Genomic DNA, 23,763 nt, shown 5'->3' with positions numbered 1-23,763 from the left:
TGATGTATATTATAGAGGAATGTTACTTCTTGGTTTGTTTATTTTTAGCAGATACAATTTTAGTAGATAGAATTTTAAATAATCTAGTAGTGTCAATTTAAAGCAATGCAATGTGTTTTACATAAATATAAATGCCTTTTAGCGAAGTGAATGGTAATTAAATCAATTTGTTATAAAGTATTTGTTATAAGGTAAAATTAAATATAAAAACCCCGCAAAAATGATTTGGAGTATTCTACGTATAAAAAAGGAAATTATATATTAACCGTTCAATTCTTCTAAGATATGTTTAATATAATACATTCAATGCGAACATAAAATTAATGATAGCAAAAAAAGAATTCTTTTCGCCGACTATCACGACACTCGTATTATAAACAAGAGCTCTAGTCTCAAATATCAAATTAGGATTAACAAAAGTTATAAGGTCTTCTGCGAAACCATCATCAGAAATCAACAAAGAAAACCGTTGTGAAAGATGTTTGGCTCCAGCAGGATTCTTATGTGTTTAGAACATTTATATTTCAAAAAAAGTTTAAAACGTGTTTTAAATAAACATTTGTTTTAAACAAGTTTTAAATGTATTAAAACTCGATCTATAATTGCGTAAATATTATTGTAAGTAATTGTAATGTAGTTGTAATAAAACGTATAAAAAGAAGAGCATAAGAAACCACCGCACAAGTTATAATTTGTGATATTTAATTATTATTACATTAATTAAAACATTAAACGTTTCGGCCACAATCTGGCCATCTTCAGTAAATTCATAATATTCTTAAACGCAGAGTTACATCTAGTTGACATTAAATTCAACCGTCGTATGTTGTAATTATATAAACGTGTTCTTTTCTATGTGAAGATGCTTCGTACAATAATGTTACAACGCCAATTATTATATCACGAAAAGTGTAGAATGAGAATTTCCAGATTCTAATTTAAAACAAATTTGTATATTATTAATATCTTCTAATCGGAATATAATAGAATAGAATCGTTACAGCAAAAAAATAACGATGAATCTCAAGTACATCCTTTGCACAGATAGAAATTTGTGACATTGTGTGTTGTTATTTGTTATATCATATATTTTACCACTATTTATATATATAAGTCAACAGTTTAGAAAGTTCTAGAATTATTTATTAACTAAGAGAGAGATCTTTCTTAAGAAGAGGAAGATAAACATCAGGCAAACCTTCCGTGTCACTTTGCTTATTGATATCACTTGTTTGATCTTTTATATGTATCATTTCAGAAATTCTTCTTTTCGTTAATGATTGTTCTGTGTCTAAAATTTTTATGCTATTCCAATCCAATTTATGCATCTCATTCAAACGGTGACGTGAAACCACTGATATCTCAGAAATGGGTTTTCTTATGTCAGTCTTATGTTCTTTTACACGAGTTTTTAATTTCCTTTTAGTTTGGCCAACATAAGATAATTCACGATTTAAACAATTAATTTTGTAGACTACTCCACAATGGTCATCCTTAAGCAAAGGATCCTTTCCAGTCTTTATAAATGTATTCAATTTATTCATAGGTTTATAAGCTATATTAAAACCACGAATATGTGAAAGTTTTTTGAATTTTTCAGATACTTTGCTTAAGTATGGTATCGTGAAAAATTTTTTCTTTGAATTCGCATTAGAATCACGTTCATTATTATTTTCTTCGCGATTTTAATCTAAATTAGTTCTACTCTCCAATGTTTTTATTCTATTTTTTATTGTTGAAAATATGAATTTAAGGATAACCATTACTTAAAAGAGTGTGAATTAAATCAGAGATGTTTTTTTTCATGAAATTTAGGATGGGATAAAAGCAAAATTCTATCAAATTGCCCAATGATTACTCCCCTTTTATGTACTAACAGATAATTCGAAAAATAGTTTGAATATCTCTCAGAATTGATAGGTTTTTTATAAATATCAAAAATAATACTTCCTTCTTGTCTCATTAATTTTACGTCTAGAAAATTTATGCCGTTTTCATTCGCCAAAGTTAACAGTAAATCTAAGCGTAGTTGTAATAATTGATCAATCACAGTTGAATAGAATATCCGATTGTGATGAATGAATTCTTATAACTACTTCGTACAACTACTTGCAACTACGTTTACGCAATTATAGATTTGGCTTAAAAAAGTGTATTGAATTAAGGATACATTCTGATGTAATCACATTAAAAATAAGACATTTTAGAATTTTTCTTAAAAAAAAACTATAAGACATACGATTCTAATTTTTCACATATTTATTAATACACATGTCAATATATGAAAAAAAATTTTACAGCATTATTTTCATTCCAAAATTCTAAGAAATTAGTTGAAAGGCGCAACATTGAAAAAATGAGATGACCAAACGGTTGACATGGTATCTCGAAAATCAATAGCCTGAAATCAAAAAATAAATTTTTTTTTAAAGTTTATTTGCGTGGCTATCGCGTAAACTAAAATTATTGAAAAATATTGAAAATTCGCGAATTGACATTTTTAGAAAATAATGCGAAAAAACACTTTTTTCAAAATAGTTGAATAAAAAAATTTAATTTTTATTGAAACCGGTTTATTCTAGTTTACGCGATAGCTAGTCAATCTGCAAATACAACGCTGCAAGAATTTTCTTAATCGGTCGACTAATTTTTCCGAAATCATGTCAATCGCCAAAAAAAAAGTTTTAAGAAAAACGCGTTTAAAATTTTTTTTACAGATTTTTTAAAAATAAAATGATAATTAAACTATTTACCGTTAATCAGCAATTCCATAAAGTAAGCCTTCAATTTTCATATCTCTTGCTCAGCTGATTTTGCTTTATTTTGCTTAGTCCTAGTTTCTTTTGACTGTTCAGTGGACACGCGCTCCGTTTGCTTCAAGCGTTCCTCTCATCTCGCTTTTTGGCGCTATAACTGGCTCAATTTGAACTCCCATCAGCTCCATTATCTTAAAAAGTGTGAAGCTATCTTCATTAAAAATCACTGATACCCAAGCAGCAATTGTAATCACAGTTTTTCCTGCAAAATCGTGCTTAGGTGCTAATTGCCACAAGCTGTGATTATAACTCTTATTGTTGTTTTGAGTGTTCCTTCCTAAGCAGCGTTTTAATAAATCATCTTCAGTTAAACTTTATAAACTGGTTTAATCATAACTTGAACATCATCTTCTTCATGTTCGTATGACTTGTCTTTCTGAGCTTGCAAGTACTTATACCAATATCGCAGTATTAATGTTGCGGCTTAAAGTCAATAGAATTCTTGTGGTAAAAACTTGCCCAGACTTCTTTCCTCATATTTTCTAGAGAATCTGGATGACGTTGCCAGACTGTAGTAGGTAGACATTTCTCTAATAGTTTTCTCAATGAAATTTGCTTCTTTCTTTCTTTTTTTCCAGTACCTGCATAGTGTCTTTCTTCTCTTGTTTTCATAGCAAAGTAATCTGTTTTTTACATTTATTAAACGTTTGTACATGTGTTCGCTTACATGTAAAATACACTCCAATTTGTTTATTAAAAACTCAACGTCGTCTAACTGCCGTTCCAAAACAGTTTTGAATGTTTTTGAGTCGCCATCTCCAATGTAATTTGCATATCTTACGCCCGCGCCGTGCGATGCTTGTGATCTCTGAAACATTTCAACAACTCCATCGACTTCCATCTTGCCAGAACTTCCTTCGTGATCAGCTTTGCACTTTTCTTTGTGAACATCTCACCACATATCGTACTCCGGTGTGCCAATTTTTTTTTCCAAATCGTATATTCAGAACAGTAGAACAGCTCGACTTCATTACAAGATCTAATATTTTTCGTGTACTTTCCGATCAAAGTTACAACGCTAAATAAAGAAGTATAGCCTCTTTTTATCCACATTCTACCTCCAGAAACATTCGAATCATTCAACTGCAAAATTTTTCTCTATTTTTTTCGTCTTTAGCTTTTTTAATAACAGAATCGAAAACAGATTTCGTAGCTACTGAAATATTATTCAATATTCCATAGTATTCACTATTGCTTACATCATGAATTCCAATGCCTAACAGTCTCATTACAAAAACGAACTTTCGATTTATTTCGAATGCATTGTTGATAAATGGAGAAGAATTCAGCTTAGTACCTTTACAAGAACATAAAACTTGTAAATAAAATCCAAGAAATCGTTCACCTAATTTTGTAAAAGTAACATCTCCATTGCAATCTTATACTTTACTAATTGTGCTAAAGGTATGAAAATGTCAAAAAATAAAATGATGCAATAACTAATGAGAGGATTCACTCCGTTGCTGTTTCTTTCCATTGAATTTTTCTGCAGAAGTATTTGTGAATTCTGTCGAGGTTTCAATAGTGTGTCATTTCCGTGGAACTTCCTTGGTGTAGATCGATCACTTCTTGGATCGATCTCCTTTTCGATCCAGAGGCAGATTACAGCTTCAAATACAACTTTACGCTAAAACCGAACGAAAATTGAAACACCAAGGCTATTTCGTTTTGCTCGAACGAGAAGGTTTTTACGCACATCTTTAAATCTTTTTATGTAACAATATAGGATTCCTTTTGAATTTTCAAGCAGCTGCTCACAACAACTGTTTGTCTAATCCCCTTATTCAGCTCCGCTACCTACGCTCCGAACATCGTATCCTTCGCCCTTCTACCTACACTTCGAGTGCCGCTCGACTTTTGGCTGTAGAATTGTTAATTTTTCGAATTTCTTTCTGAAATTTTGATATTTTTGTATTCTTGAAATGTTGTACAATCGAAATATGCAATAAAAAAATCGATTTTTTTTTAATTTTACCAGAATATACTCTAAATGTTTTTTAACATGTTTTTTAAAGAAAAAATGGTTAATATAATTTTAATAATATAATTTTTGAAGTTTATATTATTATAATTTTCATTTATACTCTGCAATACTGTATTTATATTTTTATAATAAACAAAGAAAGGAAATTTTTTATAACGTATTAATATGGCCGGTCTCATCAACTCCAATTAATCTAATTAGTTGAGTGAGTGTCAACCGTAATTGGTTAATTTTGCAGAACAATTGCGATTGGTCAGTTCCAATCAGTGACAATCGGTGATTAAATTAATCACCGAAGTTGGGTTGAAACCGATCCATACTGAATGTACACATATCGATTGTAACATTTTTTTGGTAATAAATAAATTACGTCATTAATTGGTCAAAAATATGATACGTTATTATTACATCTTAAATAGGTCATGAAGTCAATAATTTAAAATGATTAACTATCGACGTCAAAATAACGACAGCTATCTGGGATTTATAAAATTATATGTTTATTAACATATAAAAATATACAAAAAACAATTTTTTAAATTGACTTACCTATTTATCTTATATTTATTTACTTATCTTCATAATTCACGATGTTCAATAGGTGAATTAGAATCTCTGGTCTAGAATAACAAAAATAACAAAAAGAATGTTACAATCGATCTTTATAATGTTATACTTAATGACGTCGAATAAAATGGCCAATTGTCGACGTACTAGTAACATTATTAGTGATAAATTAATAACGTCATACATTTATTCCGTTAATAACACGGAAATAATGATGTATTTTTTAGATCAGTTTTATGGCATTGTGTGATAAGAAACATAAGAATTCACATAATTTTTACGATGTTTAGACGTCAAGAAGTTTATTATGATTCTTAAAATAAAGTGGAAATTACAAAAGTAATTGACTTTACTAAAATATTTATATCTTTAATACCTACCAAATTTGTTCATTTTTGTAATTTTCACTTCGTCTCATAAATTCGTCATAAGAATGACTAATTAATGACGTTAAATAAATGACACCTTGCTATCTGGGATTGTATCACTTTGCTTCTTATTCCTCTTTCTTTTATGAAAAAAAAAAAGAACAGGTATTTAAGTCATATTAAGATACATATGTATCCCATCTGATTTATGTACCAATGGAAATGAGTTGAAACTAAATTATGATTATTACTTCGCAACAAATAGACCGAAATGAATCAAACGCCATTTTTTATAGAGAAAACTCAATTTTATTATCATATATATATATATATATATATATGAAAAAAATAAGTAATTATTCAACAATTGAAACATTCTAAAAAGGAGTAAAAATATTTGCATATGGGATGGAGTCGTGCCAATCTGAATAAAATGGAAATTCTTGACTAATCCTCATTTCTTTGTATTGAGAAAAAATTTAATGATGTTTCATTTAGTTTTGTGTCGATTCTGATGGACAACACATTTGAAAACATATTATCATTAACTCATGCGTGCAAGTATATTTTGTAATATTTTAATTATTAAATTATTTAGTAATATTTATTAATAATATTTTAATTATATATATTTTATATATATATATATATATTGGGTCATCTAAAAAGTATCCGCAGTACTTTGTCACTAAATATATGACCATCAACACACATCTAGTGACAAAAAACCGCGGATACTTTTTAGATGACCCAATATATATATATATTAGGTCATTTAAAAAGTATCCGCGGTTTTTTGTTCAATTTTTGAATGAAAAAACCGCGGATACTTTTTAAATGACCCAATATATATATAATATATATATAATTATAATATACATATAATATATATATGTAATTGACGAATTTTCTCTCAAAATGGTATTCGATTCACTTCGTTCGGCCTACTTGCTGAAAAATAATGATCATTTAGTTTCAAGTAAACATTTCCATTAGTCACTCTATAAATGCTGCTTTTTTTTTAATCTTCACTGTATTCATATAAATATTTTAAAATGTGTCATTTTTTTAATATCAGAAGTATCTCCCGTTTTGAATCCAATCATTAAAATTTTTAACTTTGGACTCAGTAAAAAATTAAAAGAATCATAAAATTAATTTGCAATCAATTATTATTTTATAATAAAAGTACATTCATTAAAATACATTCATTATGTATTTTTGAAATATTTACAGAAATGAAACTAAATTTAGAAATAATTATTGTTTAATAAATTTTTATATAATATTAAAACACAAATTATGATATGAGAGTAACATAATTGTGTATAAAATAAAATTTATGGATCATATGTTTTTATTCTATTCATTACATTAAAAAAACATATTTAAGTCATATACTGGATAGCAAGCGAAATATTATTTGACTTATAACACATTATTTTTAACAAAATTAATAGTTATAACATTAATTATACGTATATCAAAGCCGGAAAATTAAATGATATAATAATACAACAATTTATGCGTTACTCTGTTATTCTTGTTTTTAACATATTTTTTAAATATTAAAATAAAATACTTTTTAAAATATTTAAAAAATATATAATATAATTAAAACATTAAAAACATCTTTTAATAAAAAATTTGATTACCTTATACGTTAAACTTCTGCTTTTAAGAAATTTAACGTACAACAATTTAGAGACGTAATATATACAAGTAAAAATTTTGAATAAATTATGTACGCATCTGTGCAATATACAAAATTATGTAACAAAATTATGCAATATACAACATTAAGTAATAAAATTATGTGCAATATACAACATTAAGTAAAAAAACTATTATATTTTCATATATTTATATAAATATATGAAAATATAATAGTTTTTTATTTAATGTTTTTTATTTAATAGTATGTAGACGATTTAGTTAGATCTAGTTAAATAATAAGTTCAAAATTTTAATATTTGCAAGTTATACTGGAAAAAGAAGTGCTTAAGATATTAAAATATTTTATTCTTGTCTCCATTTTTTAAACATTTAAAGATGTTTAAAACACATGTGTGTGGGGAGACAAGAATAAAACACATTAATTTTTATAATGTAATCTTTGATAATTTTTCCTTTTCTTTATTCTTCAAATTATGCATCTGTGCAATATACAAAATTATGTAACAAAATTATGCAATATACAACATTAAGTAATAAAATTATGTGCAATATACAACATTAAGTAAAAAAACTATTATATTTTCATATATTTATATAAATATATGAAAATATAATAGTTTTTTATATTCATATAATATCAATTCTTGATATATATCCGAAAAATCAACTTCTAGTCGTCCGGACGACGGCATTATTAGGTCGATACAGTGTTTTACGTGGACACCTTTTCTCATTCGCGAAATCATGTCCGAACATCTGATTCTATCCGCCACTGAGAACAAGCTAAATGAGCTCAATAAAAAGATTGTTGAGATCAAGAAGAAAATCCAGTTGTCAGGTAACGGCTCAAATTGTACAAAACATCCTTCGCTAATTCATAGCATTCCTGACAACCCTCACGAGTCCTACAAAACTTCTCTACGACAAAGTTGCAGAATCAGACTACCTTACTTTTATATAAGATGTACCATTTTTTTATCGTTTTATTTCATAATGACAAATTTTCCTAAATGTTTTAAATTAATTTGTTTTATTTTTTCAATTAAAAAAATTATTTAATGTTCTGAAGCACCTTTTCGAGTAATTTAGAATAACCAGCTTCTACAGAATTTCTTTCAAAAAAATAAAAAAATAAAAAAAACACCTATAATTAATTCAACTTAAATAGAAATTTAATGCTTTGTTCTTTTACACTTTTCTTATATATTGTTTTACACTTCTTTTAAATATTTTAGAATGGATATTTTTCTAATATTCTAAAAAAGTAGATAAAGATAAGAATTGAAATATTACAAATATAAATCTCGATATCAAAATTATGAAAAAGTTTTCAGTCCAAGAATAGATAATTGAAATGCAGTGTAAGTGAAACACATATATTTTAATCTTCATATTTGTTACACCACACTGCAAAGCGTGCATCCAAAAAAAGACAGCTCACTGACATTTCAGAATCGTGATCTTATTATACAAAGATAAATATGAACAAGTCGAACTGGAATAACCAGTATCTGAGATGGCACGTCTCGCGTATATAAAAATAGCTCAAAAGTAGACTGAAAAAGGGAGGGAAGGGCAAAATCAGATGCGATACAATCAATTAAATTGCGTGTCATAGACAACACTTATATTTCCAAGACTATATTATATTTACAAGATTATATTTCCATTGCATAATATTGATCGAGATAGATTATTATGCCGTTAAATATAGTGGAGAAAAAAATTGTAAAGAAAGTGTGGTTAACATACAATAGTTCTATAATTTCATGACATATAAATTAAGAATATAAAAAGTTTGTTACAAATAGAGACAATATTTTAATTAGATATTTATATTAATTCATGACCAGAAAGATCAAATACTTATTTATCGATGTTATGTCCTTCTGTATATTTTTTGTGTTGTATTATTATATTAAATGATTTTACTTTAATTATATTATTTTATTTATGAACAACATTTAATAATGATTAATAATTTAAATATAACTTAAATAAAAGTGGTTATAATTTTAAAAAATTAGAAAATAAAGAACATAAAAAACCAAAGCACAGATTGTCGGTTGTGATAATCAAACTTTCATCAATAAAAAATTTTTAAGCGTTTATCAATACAACATATCAATCAATAAACAATTATTCTTTACAATTATCTTTGTTTTCTAATTTATTAATAATTTAATTGAAATTATAGCCTTGCGCGCGCGCGCAATTACAGTTGGCTTAGTTTTAATAATTTTCACAAATTAATTAATATACAGTTTTCTAGGCAAATTGGTAACAAAATTTTTAATTAAATTAAAACTGCCAGAGAGAAAGAGAAGGAAAGAGAATAAATCCCTTTGCATAAGCTTCTTACAGTATATTTACATTCCCATTAATGAGCTGATGTTGGATGCTTGATACAATATACAAATAATAAGCAGCTTGATAATGACAAGCGTTGAATAGATTGGCTTTTAAAGATCTCATGTCATTTATAGGAAACCGAGACAGTTGAAAAGATTTACCTATCGTTGTACAGTCGATTCTTTGAATCCAGTCTGTCACATTTCTTGGAGTGTACTATATCTACACACACACACACACACACACACACACACACACACACACACACACACACACACACACACACACAAGCGTAGTTACCTACTATACTTACTCACGTGGCTCATCACGCGTGTAAGATTCTAGGCAGTAATAACTGACGACTAAGTTTCACAATTCCTCGTAAGTTGAGACTCAAAACACGTTCGTATTTCCAGTAACAGAGATTGAATTAACGTATCACCTCGAAGTCCTCGAACTGATTCGCTCGTGCAAGCACGGCTTGAATTTTTTCTTTTTCTTTAAAGTCACTTATTATTAGTAAAACGAACAGCTTACCATTAACATATTACCCTACGATCGAGTAATCACTTTTATAGAAAATTGTTACCTTAATTTAAAGTTCGCGAGAGTATGTGTGGATAAATATATATAAAACAGTGTTATACATTCGAATAACTAGCCCTGAGTTTTAGCCCTGAGTTGTTATTACAGAAAATTTTGAGCTACTATATTCCTGTGTCTATATTAATTATTGTTTATTTTATTTTATGGTACAATTTTCACGCATATCGTTAACTTCACGCGTATGTTAGTTATTTACGATATTAAAATAATTAATAACGATTAAAACAAAAGGTGTAATTGTGTACGAAAAAGATTACATATTAAATCCATTTGTTAAATAAACACTATTAAATACATATATTATCACAATCCTTTTATTTTTCAAAAAACATAACAGGCGATTTAATATTTTTTTCAGAGGGTCAAAGAAAGGCTAATTTTGAGGAATACGATGCAAAAAAACGTGAAAATGCTCAAAAAATTTCTGCTCTCAAGAAAAAAGTCAAAGAACTTTACGTGAAATATGCGGGAGCGAAAAATGTATCGTGGATTACCTGAAGAAAAAAATATAACAATCGATTAGCTTTTATAAACTAATATTAAATATTTTCTAGAATAAAGAAGCAATGGAACACGCGGCTCTACTTAGTCGTGATTCTATAGCTTGTGTGAACAAAAGTAATTTAGAAGAGATTATAACCACAGCAAGTGAAAATAATGTACGTCTAAGGAAGAAATTAGATCTAGTTAAATACGAAAAAGAAAAGGTGAGTAAATATATATATTACCTCGAGATATGACAGACGTTAAATGTATTAATTCTATTAGCACGAACGTACTTTGAATATTTTGCAAACGGAAAACAAGGTATTGGCGCATAGACGCGGTCATTGTGTATTCAAAAAAAAGACGGAAAATCCTATGAAGAAGGTAATTTAACCTAAGGTCGATATTCATATAGTTTATTTTTATTTTAAGATCGCCTTAAGTCCTAATATATTATATCTTAAAATTCTAATGCGATTCTGCGATCGGTATATCCCTTAAAAAATTTGTTAGATGGCGTGCATGTGAGCGACGATGCAACCTACGATAGCTGTGATTTTTAAATTGTTTATAGATCGTATAAGTATGAACTGGCAACTGTCTATATTTATATATATTTTTCTGTAAAGAAACAATGGTTATGTTCAGCAGAAAAAGCAGCTTTGCAACTGTTGTAAAATTCTTGAATATGATTGATTTATACAGGGTGGGCCATCTATTGGTACGTTTTTAAAAATGCGATCAAATGAGCATACATTGATATTTTTTATTAATTTTTTTTTTGTTGTGAAGCTAAAAGTATCCGCGTCAAGAATGAAAAACGATTTCGTTCATGTGGCTCCCTCTACTGGCCTTACAGTATGCCATTCGGTCACCCCAATTATTAATGACATTTTGGACTACCTCGGCGCCAATTTCACTCAAAACAGTCGTAATATTGTTTTTCAAAGCTGGAATTGTCTCACACTTTGAGCCACAGCCTCAATATTCTCGGGTGTGCGCACTGTCCGAGCTCTGGGACCACTTCTGTCATCCACTAACATCCCTTTCTCACGAACTTTCCTCACCAATTTGCGTATAGCTCCTTCGGTGGGTGCTCTATCACGACCCATATTTCTTTTCAAAATTCGTACAGTTTCGGCGACACAGCACTGACTTTGAAAATAAGTTTTTAAAATTTCAAAACGCTCTTCAAGAGAAAACATGTTGTTTCGTGCCGCGGACGGTATGACTAATAAACTGTCAAAATTTCGGGTCTGTAGCTCGTTCGGTGTTGCCATACGACGAAATTCAAAAACGTACCAATAGATGGCCCACCCTGTACATTTAGATCCAATGAGAAGTTAAGAGTAAGATCAATCATATTAAAGAATTTTACAATTGTTATAAACTGTTTTTTCTACTGAATGCAGCCAATGTTTCGTTCAGTAGAGAAAACTAATCAGTTAGCCGCGCTTAATAATTCTTTAATATGATTGGTACTTGCTTTTAACTCTACGTTGGATCTAAGTATAGGAACCAATCATATATGTTAAAGAATTATTAAGCGCTAACGCAATCATTATCCGAAGAAGATTAAAATGAGAAATATACTTTTCAGGTGTTTTTCTTTCTCAAAATGTTCAGAAACATACATTGTGCATATTAATTAAATTCTCAACACTTTATCCTGAAGATATCCTAAATTGTCCCATATTGACAAAGCGATATTCCATCTGGGATATCCAAGGAAATATCGTAAAACATTGTAAGATATCTTAAAATGTCCTACTATATTCAAATTCTTCCATCACACAATATAATCTAAGAAATATTCTAAAATTATCCAGAGAACAGCAAATATTTGTAGTTGGAGAGTGTCAGAAAAAACTTCTAAAAGGTTAGAAGTAAAGAAGTCATTAGTTACTTTGGACACAAACGGTACGACATACTGCGTGTTAATTAAGATATATCTCATATGAACCCACATAGCACACTTTATTCTGGAATGTTTAACAGACGTCAATTTAGGATATCATGATAATCTTGTGATATCCGTGGATGATCTCAATTATCCAACGAATATCCATTATCCAAGTATAAAAGTGTCAGCATGACGTCCCATAAACGTCTTAGATGACATCTATGAGATCACAAGTATACAGTGTTTGATAAGTAACGATAAAATTCTCGCATAAGGGTACAGCGGACTAAACTGAGTCGAAAAGTCCTCTACCATTTTACAATTTTCGCAATAGTTAACAAGATATTACTAAAAAAATCACCGAATATTGGTTTTCAATAATTTTTTATTCAAGTATTATCAATTTTACAGAAAAATAACAAATGACAAAAATTGTTTATTTTCACAGAGTAACATTTTTTACTTCTAATCTTTTTATAGTTCTGACACTCCAACTGCAAACCTTTGCTGTACTCTGAGCTTTCTTAGGACATTTCTTGGAGAATTGTATGATGGAAGGATTTGCATATGGATATTGGATATTTTAAAATATTAATCGAATATCTTATAATATCCCACGATGTTTTACAATATTTTCTTTGGATATCCTAGATGGGATATTCGTGGGATCGTTTAGTCAATATGGGATAATTTGGAATATCCTCAGGATAAAGTGTATTGTGTGGGAAGCTTACAAAGATTTTCGTTACATATATGGTTCCGAACGCAGAGACAAGCGGAGAAAAAAAAGATATCAATTTTTGAGTTTGGCGATCACTTGTTTTATTTCAATGTTTTCTTATAGTATATTCAATGTATTTTTCTTCATAGAAACCAAAAATAATCATTATGATAACGCCAGACTTAAGAAAAAATTGATACATTGAAATAAAGTGAATAAAATCTTTATTCGCATCGTTATAAAGTCACTGTCAGTTATGCCTCAATGATTTAAAAATTAATTTCAAATTGGATAAAATGCAAGTAATATTGCACCACTAAATGTTAATTAATAATAAATGTTAATTATAAATAAATGTTAATTAGATTATATTTTTCATTAGAATATTTGTTACAAAAAATATTAATAATTTTATAAAAAACGAAACTTCAAAATACAATAAATAAAACATTAATTATTGCTTTTCACTAATCTTTTTTACGAATCATTTTGTATTTTTAAATTCGATTTATATCGACTGTAATATATTCATAATTGGTAACGAAAAAGTTCTCTTAAAAAATAATGATAAATAAGATATTTTCTTTCTTTTTATTCGAACTTGAGACCGATAGTGATAAGGTTACATCCCTTATTTGCATATTTATGCGCGCGCGCGCACACACACACACACACACGCACCACACACACACACACACACACACACACACACACACACACACACACACACACACACATATATATATATACAGGATATTTAATAAGTAATGATGAAACTCTCGTATAGGAGTAAAGTGAACTAAACTAAATTAAATAGCCATCTACCATTTTACAATTTTCTCAATAATTAACAAGATATCTATAATTACTAAAAATCGTCGAATATTGATTTTCAATAATATTTTACTCAAGTACTATATCAACTTTATAAAAAAAACAACAAGAGACAAAAAATGTTTATTTTCTTCGCATAGAGTTCTAAGAATTTTTTCAGAATTTTTTATCAACTTATTATAGTACTGCATTTTCTTATTGGCAATTATTTTTACCAATATGAGAAAATACCAAAAAATACTGAAAAAATTCTTAGAACTCTAAGAAAAGAAAATAAGCAATTTTTGTCTCTTGTTTTTTTATAAAGTTGATAATACCAATAGTAAAATATTATTGAAAATCAATATTCGGTGATTTTTAATAATTGATATCTGTAAAAATTGTTAACTATTGAGAAAATTGTAAAGTGAGGATTTTTCGACTCAGTTTAGGCCACTCAGTTTTTAGTCCTGTGCGAGAGTCTTGTCATTATACTTATCAAACACCCCGTATGTGTGTGTGTGTGTGTGTGTGCGCGTGTGTGTAGGTGTGTGTGGAATATTCTCGGAATATGCACAAATGGAATTTTTAACTGATATTTGAATGTTGCTTTTACATTCTGTAAATATTTCGGGAATATTTTTTTGGGGAGGGGTTTTCAGAACCTTTCAAGAATAAATACTAAATTTTAAATATTTCAGGAATATATACTGAGCTGAGATAAGATTGTATTCCTAATGCGTTTTTTGATAAAATTGCAATCTCTAAAATTCTGTAGAGTGCGTAACGTAGCATGTTAGCGCGCTAATATCGTTGAAACGTAAGAACGTTTTGAATATCGGCTATTAGATTTGTGGACGTATCCCCATCTCAAGATTATAGTTAAAAGATGGTTTTAATTAAGAACGAACTATGAATACCGGTTTAAATTCGCAATGTACTTCAAAGCACTGATTTTATAAATACATTCTTTAACTTGCTCAGAAAATCGAAACTTTGGAAGTACAGCTGGAACATATCCGAATGATGCAAATTAAAGCAAATATTACGCGTATGAAATATCGTTCTGTTTGCTCCGAATTAAAAGAGAAATCAGTACTTTACGCTTCCTCCTTGAAAAATTTGGAAGATGGCATAAAGCAACAAGAAAACGAGATCAAACGTTTACAGGCAAGGCTTATGAGAAAAGTAACAGATAATAACGCTAAGAAAAAATTCGATGTTGCATTCATTTCATTTAACACTACGATTAATTGCAGGGAGTGAAGGAAGAAGCTATAGAATTAAAAGACAGCACTCAAGAGACTTTGGTGAAAGAGGAGATTGAAGAGACAAATTCCAGCAAAAAACGTGATTCTATTATCAAGGAATACAGGTTCACAATAGCTTTACATTACAAAAATCATCTTTTTACTGCAATCGCATTTTCTGCGATTTCAATTTTGATAAATCTCCTAAAAATTAATAACTATCTCACAAAATGTTTTCTGATGACTAGCACATTACGAATATAATTCGGCATTTGACATTTCTACGTAATCAGGCAGCGCGTGGCGGAACGAAGGATGGAATTGGAACGATTGGAGCGTATGATATTTCATACCCGTCCGCGGGACGATTTCGAAAAACACGTGGGAAAAATCGCGTACAGGTACAAGAGGACATGATCAAGGACGAGTTGGCGCGACTGGAGGAGGCGTTCGCCAAGCTGCAGAAGTGTCCAGGTCGGAGGAAGTTCTGAACCGGTTTCTGGGTCAGAAGGCGACCAAAGAGAGTCTGCAGAAAATGCGAACGGCCACGGAACAAGAGAAGATGGTGTTGGAAAAGAGGAGGCAGGAGCTTAACGTCGAGATAGAGATGAGAAAATTTTCAGAAACAAAGACCGCCGAACAGTTAGTTTTCGAAAACAAAAATTAATAACAAATTTATAAAATGTCTGCTAATTAGATATATTATTAATTAGATATATTGATTTAATTAATTTTATTGTACTAAAAAGAAATCATTATAACTGACAATGAATGAATCAAACCTATCTACTTTAATTTACAAGATCTATTTTTAATTATAATTGCTTACTTCAAAATTTCAAACTTATATTAAAAAATCGGCTTTTAAATTGATTCCACAAATTATGATGTCTGTCAAACTAATTTCTTAAAGTATAGATTTGAGGAGACAGGATAATGTCAAAGTTGAAACGAGAAAATTTTCAGAAACGAAAAATAGTTAATTTTTTCGGAAAAAACAACTTTGTTGATAACAAGTTTATAAATTATCGCTGTAGTTTTAATTAATTTTTTTTTAATATTACATTAAACATTTCAGAAACGCGGAAGTAGTGGCAAAACTCAACTTGCAAATCGATGAACAGCGATCTCGTAGGGAGAGAGCCGAGAATGCAAGTCGACGAATCCGCGAGCTCTTAAACGAAGTAACTGGTATACTATATAAACTGTGTGAGAAATTCCAGGTGAGAGTTATTAATTATAAGTCCGTGGACGACAGAGTCTAGATGGAGTCTGACAACTTAAGATAGATTCCGTGCTTAGAAAGGTCCCACGCTGACCGTTTTTCAAACCAGAAAAAAATAGACAATTTCTATAAGTCGTTCTAAATAAGATAGCATTTCTAATAGCATTACTAATGATATAACCAATTTTATGATAATATGTATGATTTTAAAAGTATTCAGTTATAATAAAAAAATAGCATTAGTTTCTTAGTATTACATTAAGACTTGATAACTTTTTAGGCTATTCTAATAAGATTTAAGTTTAAAATACTTTTAGTACTAGACGAATAATAATAAATAAAAATGAGGTCAAATTTGAAAAGCCGCGCAATGATTAGTTGAATAAAAGAAATTAAAAGAAATACTTATCATGGTCTCTCTCTTATGTATGGTCAATTTTCAAAGTAAAGAACCTTAATTAATACTTTTCTTTTAGCCGTGTGCATGTAACGTGTTCTTACAAATTATCACGTACAAGAGAACATATTTAGTGAATAAAGCTTCGTAATGTCGAAATGGAAGTACCGTGTAAACGCCTAATTGAATTAGTAAAACCACCTTTAATGATGTAGCTACGGTGAACATCTTCGACTATTTATTGTTCCTGGAAACTTGATACCCCTAGCGTTGTCCATCTCGTATCGTTGATGGATTTTCCTGAATATGTCATGTTCTGTAATTCTCACCTCGAGTCACATCACCAGCGCCCGCATTAACACCTCGGTGTTCGATCGAGAATAAACATTTTTGTAACACGAGACGTCCGCGTAAAAAAATCAGTATTGATTCTATCGGAAATATACGTAGAACTTGGAACTCGTTAATTTCTGATACAAATTGTCTGGCCAACTCTTTCGGCATGTTCACACTAATGCTACCTTTGGTAAAAATTCTTATAATAAAAATTCTCTATTCAGAAATGGATTTATAGAAATGGATGGACCATGAAAAAAAAAATTCGTTAGAACAAATTATTTTTTAAAGATACATATTGTAATAAAAAAATTATTTCTTATTTTTTTTAAATTCCATACTAAAAAACTAATTTCTTTTTATTTATTGAAACTTTAGATAATGTTTTCTTTATTATAATTAGTATTTTAAAAAATAGTAAAAGAAGATAATTTTCAAGTATTTATAAAATATAAAAATTTTATTTTTCTTATTGCAGAAAAATTAAAATACTTCTTTTTTAATAGAGGAAAATTGTTTCTTAGGAATAGTTAGAAATAGAATTTATTATTAGATTATTGATTATGGTTTGAAATTAATTGTTGATTTGCAAAATTTAATAATTTATAATAAGATAGATTTAAGAAAAACTGGACGATAGTATTCTAGTTTTAACAAATAAGAAAACTGTTAATAATTTAATAATTTGTCTGTTTAATAATTTTTTATAAGATATCTTACAACCTTTAACTTTTTTAATACTTTCATAGGCTGTTTTACAATAAGAGTGAATGAGAATAATACTGTGTAAGCAACTGTAAGCTATAAGAAATTGACCAATCATAATCGATTTTTTTTTTCACATTCGATTGCGATTGTTTGATTTCTTATTATTACGATTTACAAGTTACTATATTACTCCCTTTGTAGACGGTCTTTAAGACACATCTCTTTCTTTCTTTTATTTTATTAATATAATATCTTGACATTTACAGAAATATTTATAGCATGTTACAGATACTCCTCTCCTTGAGAATATTAAAATGAACGATACTTTAGCAATTATCGAATTATTAGGTAATAAAGTCAAACATGGTATGGACGTTTTAAATGCATCCGACAAATATCTTGAAACAATGGATGAAGCCTTGCTAGACAAGGTTAGTTTCAATTATCTCTAAAAAAAAGATTTTGATAAGATATCGCAACTAACTGAATATTTTTGAAATATTCGTTAATTATTCCTAAAATAATAAAATAAGATTTCAAGAGTAATCCGGAATGTCCTGAAATATTTACAGAATGTAAAAGCAATATTCAAATAATTGTAAAATGTACATGTATTTATACATTATATTCAGAGAATGTTTCATACATATGTATATTTTGCAAAACTATAATATTAATTCCTAGAAATTTCAGAAATTCCGAAAATAATTGAATTAATTCTTAAACAAAATTGTCAAAAATACATTTTATATATTTTTATCTTAGATCTCAATTTTGGAGACTCACACTTTATTAGCAAAATGCTGCGTTTTATATATTTTTTTCCGTGTAATTGTTATTTACAAGTATACCCATCTCCACTACGGCCCTCTGTCGGTAAATGCGTACTACTCGCGGATAAATGATTTTTCTAATATATTTTATATATATATATAATTTTAAAGGGAATTTAATGAGCTTTAAAATAACGTTACATAAAATTTAATTCAAATTCCATTTTTTTTAAAGTTAAAAAAATGTAAAAGTGAGCAAATCGCAAAGTCAAAAAATTGTGCTCCTAATATGAGATGCCCCGGGAAATCGATAGTAAAACGCAAAATATATCAGTGGTGTGTATGTATTGCAATTAAAAAACTGTATTTAATGTTTCTAAAATACAAACAAACACAGTCAGCGTGCGAGAAAAATGAGCATGCGATAGATTATACTCAGAATTCATTTTCAGGTAGTTGGAAATATTGGAATCAAGTATCGCGCAGATATAGGCATCCGACGTTCATTCCGATTGTCTTTTTTATTATTGTACAATAACATTTATACTTTAGTAACAATTTTCACTATAACATAGGAATATGGATTATTTCATATTAGGAATACCCTGAGTATCTCATATTATGATTTCCATGCCTTATGATTTTACTATTATCAAATTTAACTTCTGTAATTAAACAATACAACATATCCCATATTTTTCTATTAGTTCGAACTTACTCTATCACTACATGAAGAATTTATTGCCAAATATTTATTTATTAAATAATAAACAAAGTTTAAATGCTCATTTCAATGAAACTTGAAGATATCCAAATTCTAAAATTTTGTTTTAATGACTACAGACATAATCTAATAATGAATTTTCTACTAAATAGTTTTCAATACAAGAACAATAAATTTATGGTGGAACCAGCAGATAGCGTTTATTAGTTTAGTAGAAACACTGTTATCTCATATTAAGCGCTTCTTTCATAACAGGAGGCTTTTCTCTATTTTTGTTTGTATGTAATATCTCTCACAAAAATTATTACAAATATGTAAAATTTACATTTTATTTATTACATAAATTACGTTTTTATTTGTAATATTCTTAATATTGTTTCTATTCAAATAAAAAAATCAAAATCTTGATTTAAAAACTAATTTCTTATATTCTACATTTATTTTTAATTTATTTTGCAAAAATTGAATTATTATTAGAATTTAAACTTCTCATTATAGATATCAATTTTGATGCATTTTTTATTACGTACTTTACTGTGTACAAAGCCAAAAGTGGAAATCTTAATGGAAAGTGATAATCTTTTAACATCTGCAAAGGATGCAACAGCTGCATGAACTTATATTGATAAATCAAACATAACATTTATGCTTTGGAAAGAACGCCATTATTGGTCTGACAAATATTGAAAATATGTAGTGCATGTTACGTATACTATAAATTTTCACTACTGACAATGTATATTAGAATACAAATTATACCGATGAAGTATTATGAAATGGCCGATCAAAAGCACTTTTTGACTTTCAAAGGAATCGGTGGAAACATTGGAAACCCCGCAATTGAATAATATATCGAATTAGCATTTTAAGTTCTTAAGATTCTTAAATCTGGATCTACAATAAATTTTTAAGCCTTAAGCCATAAGGAATGGGCGAATCACAATCAATTATTCTCCTTACATTCGAATGTAATTAGTCAATTTTTTATGGCTTAAAACATCCATTCTAGATCTGGACTAAGACTTTACCTAAGATAATCTTCAAATCAACTAAAATAAGAATAACCCATAAATATCAGAAATTTTAATAATGTTAAACAAGTTTTTTAAAAGTATTATTTGAAACATATTCTTGAGGCTTCCATGGGTGCTTTCTATATAAAGATTATGCGTTTTGCGGATTTCCTCTGTGTCCAGATCCATTCTTGGAATGCCAACGTTTCGTGAATTTTGCAATCCATTTCATCAGAGCGAGCAGTCTGATACAGTATCAAGCTGCTCCTCGCCCTGATGAAGTGGACTGCAAGGTTCACGAAACGTTGGCATTCCAAGAATAGATCTGGAAACGGAAAAAACCCGCGAAACGCATAATCTTTATATGTTCGAAACATATTCAAGACGTGTTTAAAATATGATTAAAACATGGTTTTTAAAATATCGTTTACAATATATTTAAAACATCAAAAATATATTTTCAACAAAAAAAATCACAATAGTGTTCTTTTTACAAGAAACATAATTTTTTACTAACTCTGATATAAATAAAAATTCTATACGGGAAAGAATATAATAAAAATCTGTTCTTTTTCCACTCCAAGTTTTGAATTGTATTATATACTAATGTAATAAGTTAGTGAAACAGGTTGAGTATGTTTCATTTTAACTTATTGTACCAGATTAGAACTAATTCAGAACTCTTTAAAAAAGGATTAACCTAAAGTACGCAGCATTTCATTTGTTCAATGAGTCGTTGAATTTGAACTCCAAGATAAAAATTAAAAAAATGTATTTTTGGAGTACAATTTTGTTTAAAAATTAATTCAACCTTTGAATTTAAAATTTTTGGAAAAAATTATAATTCTATGGAACATATGTCGAATTTACATTCAAATCGAAATACATCTAAATATATAACGGCACAGTGTGAATGGAATTTTTAATTATTATTTAAATATTACTCTTATAATATAGTCCGTAAATATTTCAGGATATTCCAAAATACTCTTTGATGTTGTTTTGGGATTTTAAGAACATTTTACGAATATAATTATTTATTTGATATCTGTATATTTTTTACTCTAAATTATTTACTTTTACAAAAAATTTTATAATTTTTCTAAATCTGCGACTTTTTAAATTTCCAACGTTCTTTAAATATTCCTTTACTGTTATATTACATGTGAACAGGTTTCTCGAATTTGCAAATTATGCGTGATTTATGTGAAAGAAAATTCAAAGGATCTCTAAATTGACACGATCGACCATAAATATTCGCTTTCGTCTTTCAGTTAGAAACATTGTCGATCGCTACAACCTCAGTAGAAGGCAGAACAATGCGTGTTAACAGCGGTGGGCCATTATTTCCAAGGTTTCCATCTTGTGCGACTCCGGCTGCTCCTCTGTCGGAGGACGAGGACGAAGTCCCGTCTCGAAACGCATTGAAAAGGCAAGCGCAGTTGCTCGTTGATACCAAAAGCCGTCGTAAAGGATTCACCTTTAGAAGATGAATTGTTTAAATCGTTCGAACGTAAAAACAAAGTCAGCTATTATAAAACTTTTCTTATGATCTATGTTGTACAGATCGTGTTTCGCAATTCGCAACCAAAATTTTAATATATTTTTTACTTAAAAATAAGACAAAAATCCTAATATGTCGAGGATATAATAGTATTCAAATTAGTAGCAATTAAAGTTAACTAATCGCAGAGCTAATATTTCAGCGCGCTCATCAATGACGATACATACATTGCACAAGTGGATGCTTTTACGCCTATATTTATTCTTTATGAAATTGAAGTATCTATAAAATAATGTCAAAATGCTTCACTAATCATATTCAAACATAAAATAAGTACATATGTATATGTATATATATATATATATATATATATATATATATATATGTGCACTTATTTTATGTTTGAATATATATATATATATATATATGCAATGTAGGGGAGACCGGGGTCAGTTGAATATAGGGGTAAGTAGAATAATCAAAGCTACATTAAAAACAAAACACACGAGACATGCGTAAACGTGTCTGAGCACGCCGCAGCGACTGCTGTTAAGTCTGCTGTAACATCTTATCGCGAACACATATATGATAGAAGTTATGCCACAATTTTAAAAAATCGTACACCTAAATAAATATTTTTATTTTTAAAGTTTTTGTTTTACTATCGTATATGATTGTCTGAGATATTTAATTTTTACTTAGATAGTAAGTGTAGTTCTTACTTGATAAAGTCCAACAGATTTTTTTTGTTTATGTGTCTCTGTTATCGTATATTGTTAATATTTTTAAAAAATGAATGGATGGGGATAGTAGACCACAGCATAGAACTGTATGATTCATTTAGTGACGATTCTTATAATACTTACTCAACATTTTATTCCTTTAAAGAGATTTTCCTCAGTGGTAAATGTTAATAAATTTAGTTCCCTCATGTCCAATCTTGAAAACTAGGCTTATTCGACATGTTTTTGCACAAAATGAACAAATTTTGCAAAAAGAAGTATTGCTTGCTCTGCGAAGCGAATGTTTGTGTTTAAAATATATTTTTATAAAAGTTTTATTAATATATAGCCAAAGATGTAGCTTAAAATAATCTTTACAATCGCTACAATAATCTTTAATAATCTTTAATACTTCAATAATCTTCATCGAATTATCTCGGTCCCGGGGCTGTGGAATCAGATGGAATGCATTAGAAAAATGCATTTTTTTTCATATTAGTTATCAGTTTCTCCTTATTATTAAAATATTATTAGGTAGTTAAATGTACGTAGTAACTGGCGTAGAATTCATTTTTTCGATAAATCTCTTAATTTTGTCTATAAAAATTCGAAACTGAAAAATGAGTCTATTACCTTCGATCTCCCCTATATAAAGGAAAGTAATCTGTTATTATATTAAACAATTAATAACTGCATACTAATTTGAATTTTCTAAGATTATCATTTCATTTCTTGTATAAGGTTTGTCTGTATAAATACATTTTACATAAAAAATTTTAATTATAAGATAAATACATATTTTTATAAATAACACAAAA

The 23,763-nt window shown here is 28.6% G+C and overlaps 3 protein-coding genes and 1 long non-coding RNA gene across 5 annotated transcripts; 2 read left to right on the top strand and 2 right to left on the bottom strand.

Annotated features, from left to right (window-relative positions):
- Nucleotides 1-1,457: 1,457 nt before the first annotated feature.
- Nucleotides 1,458-4,514, bottom strand: LOC147910125 (uncharacterized). The gene is made up of 4 exons (XM_087403964.1): nt 4,509-4,514; nt 4,257-4,443; nt 3,901-4,182; nt 1,458-3,710 (listed from the first exon to the last, which is right to left on the bottom strand). Exons 1-4 carry the CDS (start codon nt 4,512-4,514, stop codon nt 3,247-3,249), a joined length of 939 nt encoding a protein of 312 aa, XP_087260090.1. The 3' UTR covers nt 1,458-3,246.
- Nucleotides 4,515-6,672: 2,158 nt separating this feature from the next.
- On the top strand, nt 6,673-18,478 carry CCDC151 (Coiled-coil domain containing protein 151). Of its 2 annotated transcripts, XM_087404189.1 has the most exons (7): nt 6,673-8,250; nt 10,729-10,850; nt 10,925-11,077; nt 11,139-11,240; nt 15,278-15,463; nt 15,553-15,668; nt 15,837-18,478. In XM_087404189.1, the coding sequence occupies exons 1-7, from the start codon at nt 8,157-8,159 to the stop codon at nt 15,958-15,960; spliced, it is 897 nt and encodes a 298-aa protein (XP_087260315.1). In that variant the 5' UTR covers nt 6,673-8,156; the 3' UTR covers nt 15,961-18,478. The 2 variants fall into 2 exon arrangements, with proteins under 2 accessions (XP_087260315.1, XP_087260314.1); XM_087404188.1 differs by lacking the exon at nt 15,837-18,478 and having other exon boundaries at nt 15,553-15,807.
- LOC105153656 (uncharacterized) lies at nt 16,071-22,572 on the top strand. Its single transcript, XM_011068624.2, has 4 exons — nt 16,071-16,185; nt 16,622-16,766; nt 18,488-18,640; nt 21,994-22,572. The coding sequence occupies exons 1-4, from the start codon at nt 16,079-16,081 to the stop codon at nt 22,210-22,212; spliced, it is 624 nt and encodes a 207-aa protein (XP_011066926.2). The 5' UTR covers nt 16,071-16,078; the 3' UTR covers nt 22,213-22,572.
- LOC147910124 (uncharacterized) lies at nt 21,753-23,176 on the bottom strand. The gene is made up of 2 exons (XR_015544453.1): nt 23,090-23,176; nt 21,753-22,199 (listed from the first exon to the last, which is right to left on the bottom strand). It is a non-coding gene; the product is annotated as an uncharacterized LOC147910124 (long non-coding RNA).
- Nucleotides 23,177-23,763: the final 587 nt, after the last annotated feature.

Source organism: Acromyrmex echinatior, chromosome 3 (assembly GCF_024713525.1).
Source record: "Acromyrmex echinatior isolate Ae372 chromosome 3, ASM2471352v2, whole genome shotgun sequence".
NCBI classification, from domain to species: domain Eukaryota; kingdom Metazoa; phylum Arthropoda; class Insecta; order Hymenoptera; family Formicidae; genus Acromyrmex; species Acromyrmex echinatior.
This window is presented reverse-complemented; position numbering and strand designations above follow the sequence as displayed.

What these genes read in the sequence shown, in the direction of transcription:
- CCDC151 (XM_087404188.1), top strand. Translation starts at nt 8,157, where the DNA reads ATGTCCGAACATCTGATTCTATCCGCCACTGAGAACAAGCTAAATGAG. An exon ending in GAAGAAAATCCAGTTGTCAG is followed by an intron (nt 8,251 to 10,728) that starts GTAACGGCTCAA and finishes TATTTTTTTCAG; the next exon opens with AGGGTCAAAGAAAGGCTAAT. An exon ending in CGGAAAATCCTATGAAGAAG is followed by an intron (nt 11,241 to 15,277) that starts GTAATTTAACCT and finishes TAACTTGCTCAG; the next exon opens with AAAATCGAAACTTTGGAAGT.
- LOC147910125 (XM_087403964.1), bottom strand. An exon ending in CGGAGTGAATCCTCTCATTA is followed by an intron (nt 4,183 to 4,256) that starts GTTATTGCATCA and finishes ATTGCAATGGAG; the next exon opens with ATGTTACTTTTACAAAATTA. An exon ending in AAATAGAGAAAAATTTTGCA is followed by an intron (nt 3,711 to 3,900) that starts GTTGAATGATTC and finishes ACGATATGTGGT; the next exon opens with GAGATGTTCACAAAGAAAAG.
- LOC105153656 (XM_011068624.2), top strand. Translation starts at nt 16,079, where the DNA reads ATGCGAACGGCCACGGAACAAGAGAAGATGGTGTTGGAAAAGAGGAGG. An exon ending in GAAACAAAGACCGCCGAACA is followed by an intron (nt 16,186 to 16,621) that starts GTTAGTTTTCGA and finishes TAAACATTTCAG; the next exon opens with AAACGCGGAAGTAGTGGCAA. An exon ending in AACTGTGTGAGAAATTCCAG is followed by an intron (nt 16,767 to 18,487) that starts GTGAGAGTTATT and finishes AAATATTTATAG; the next exon opens with CATGTTACAGATACTCCTCT.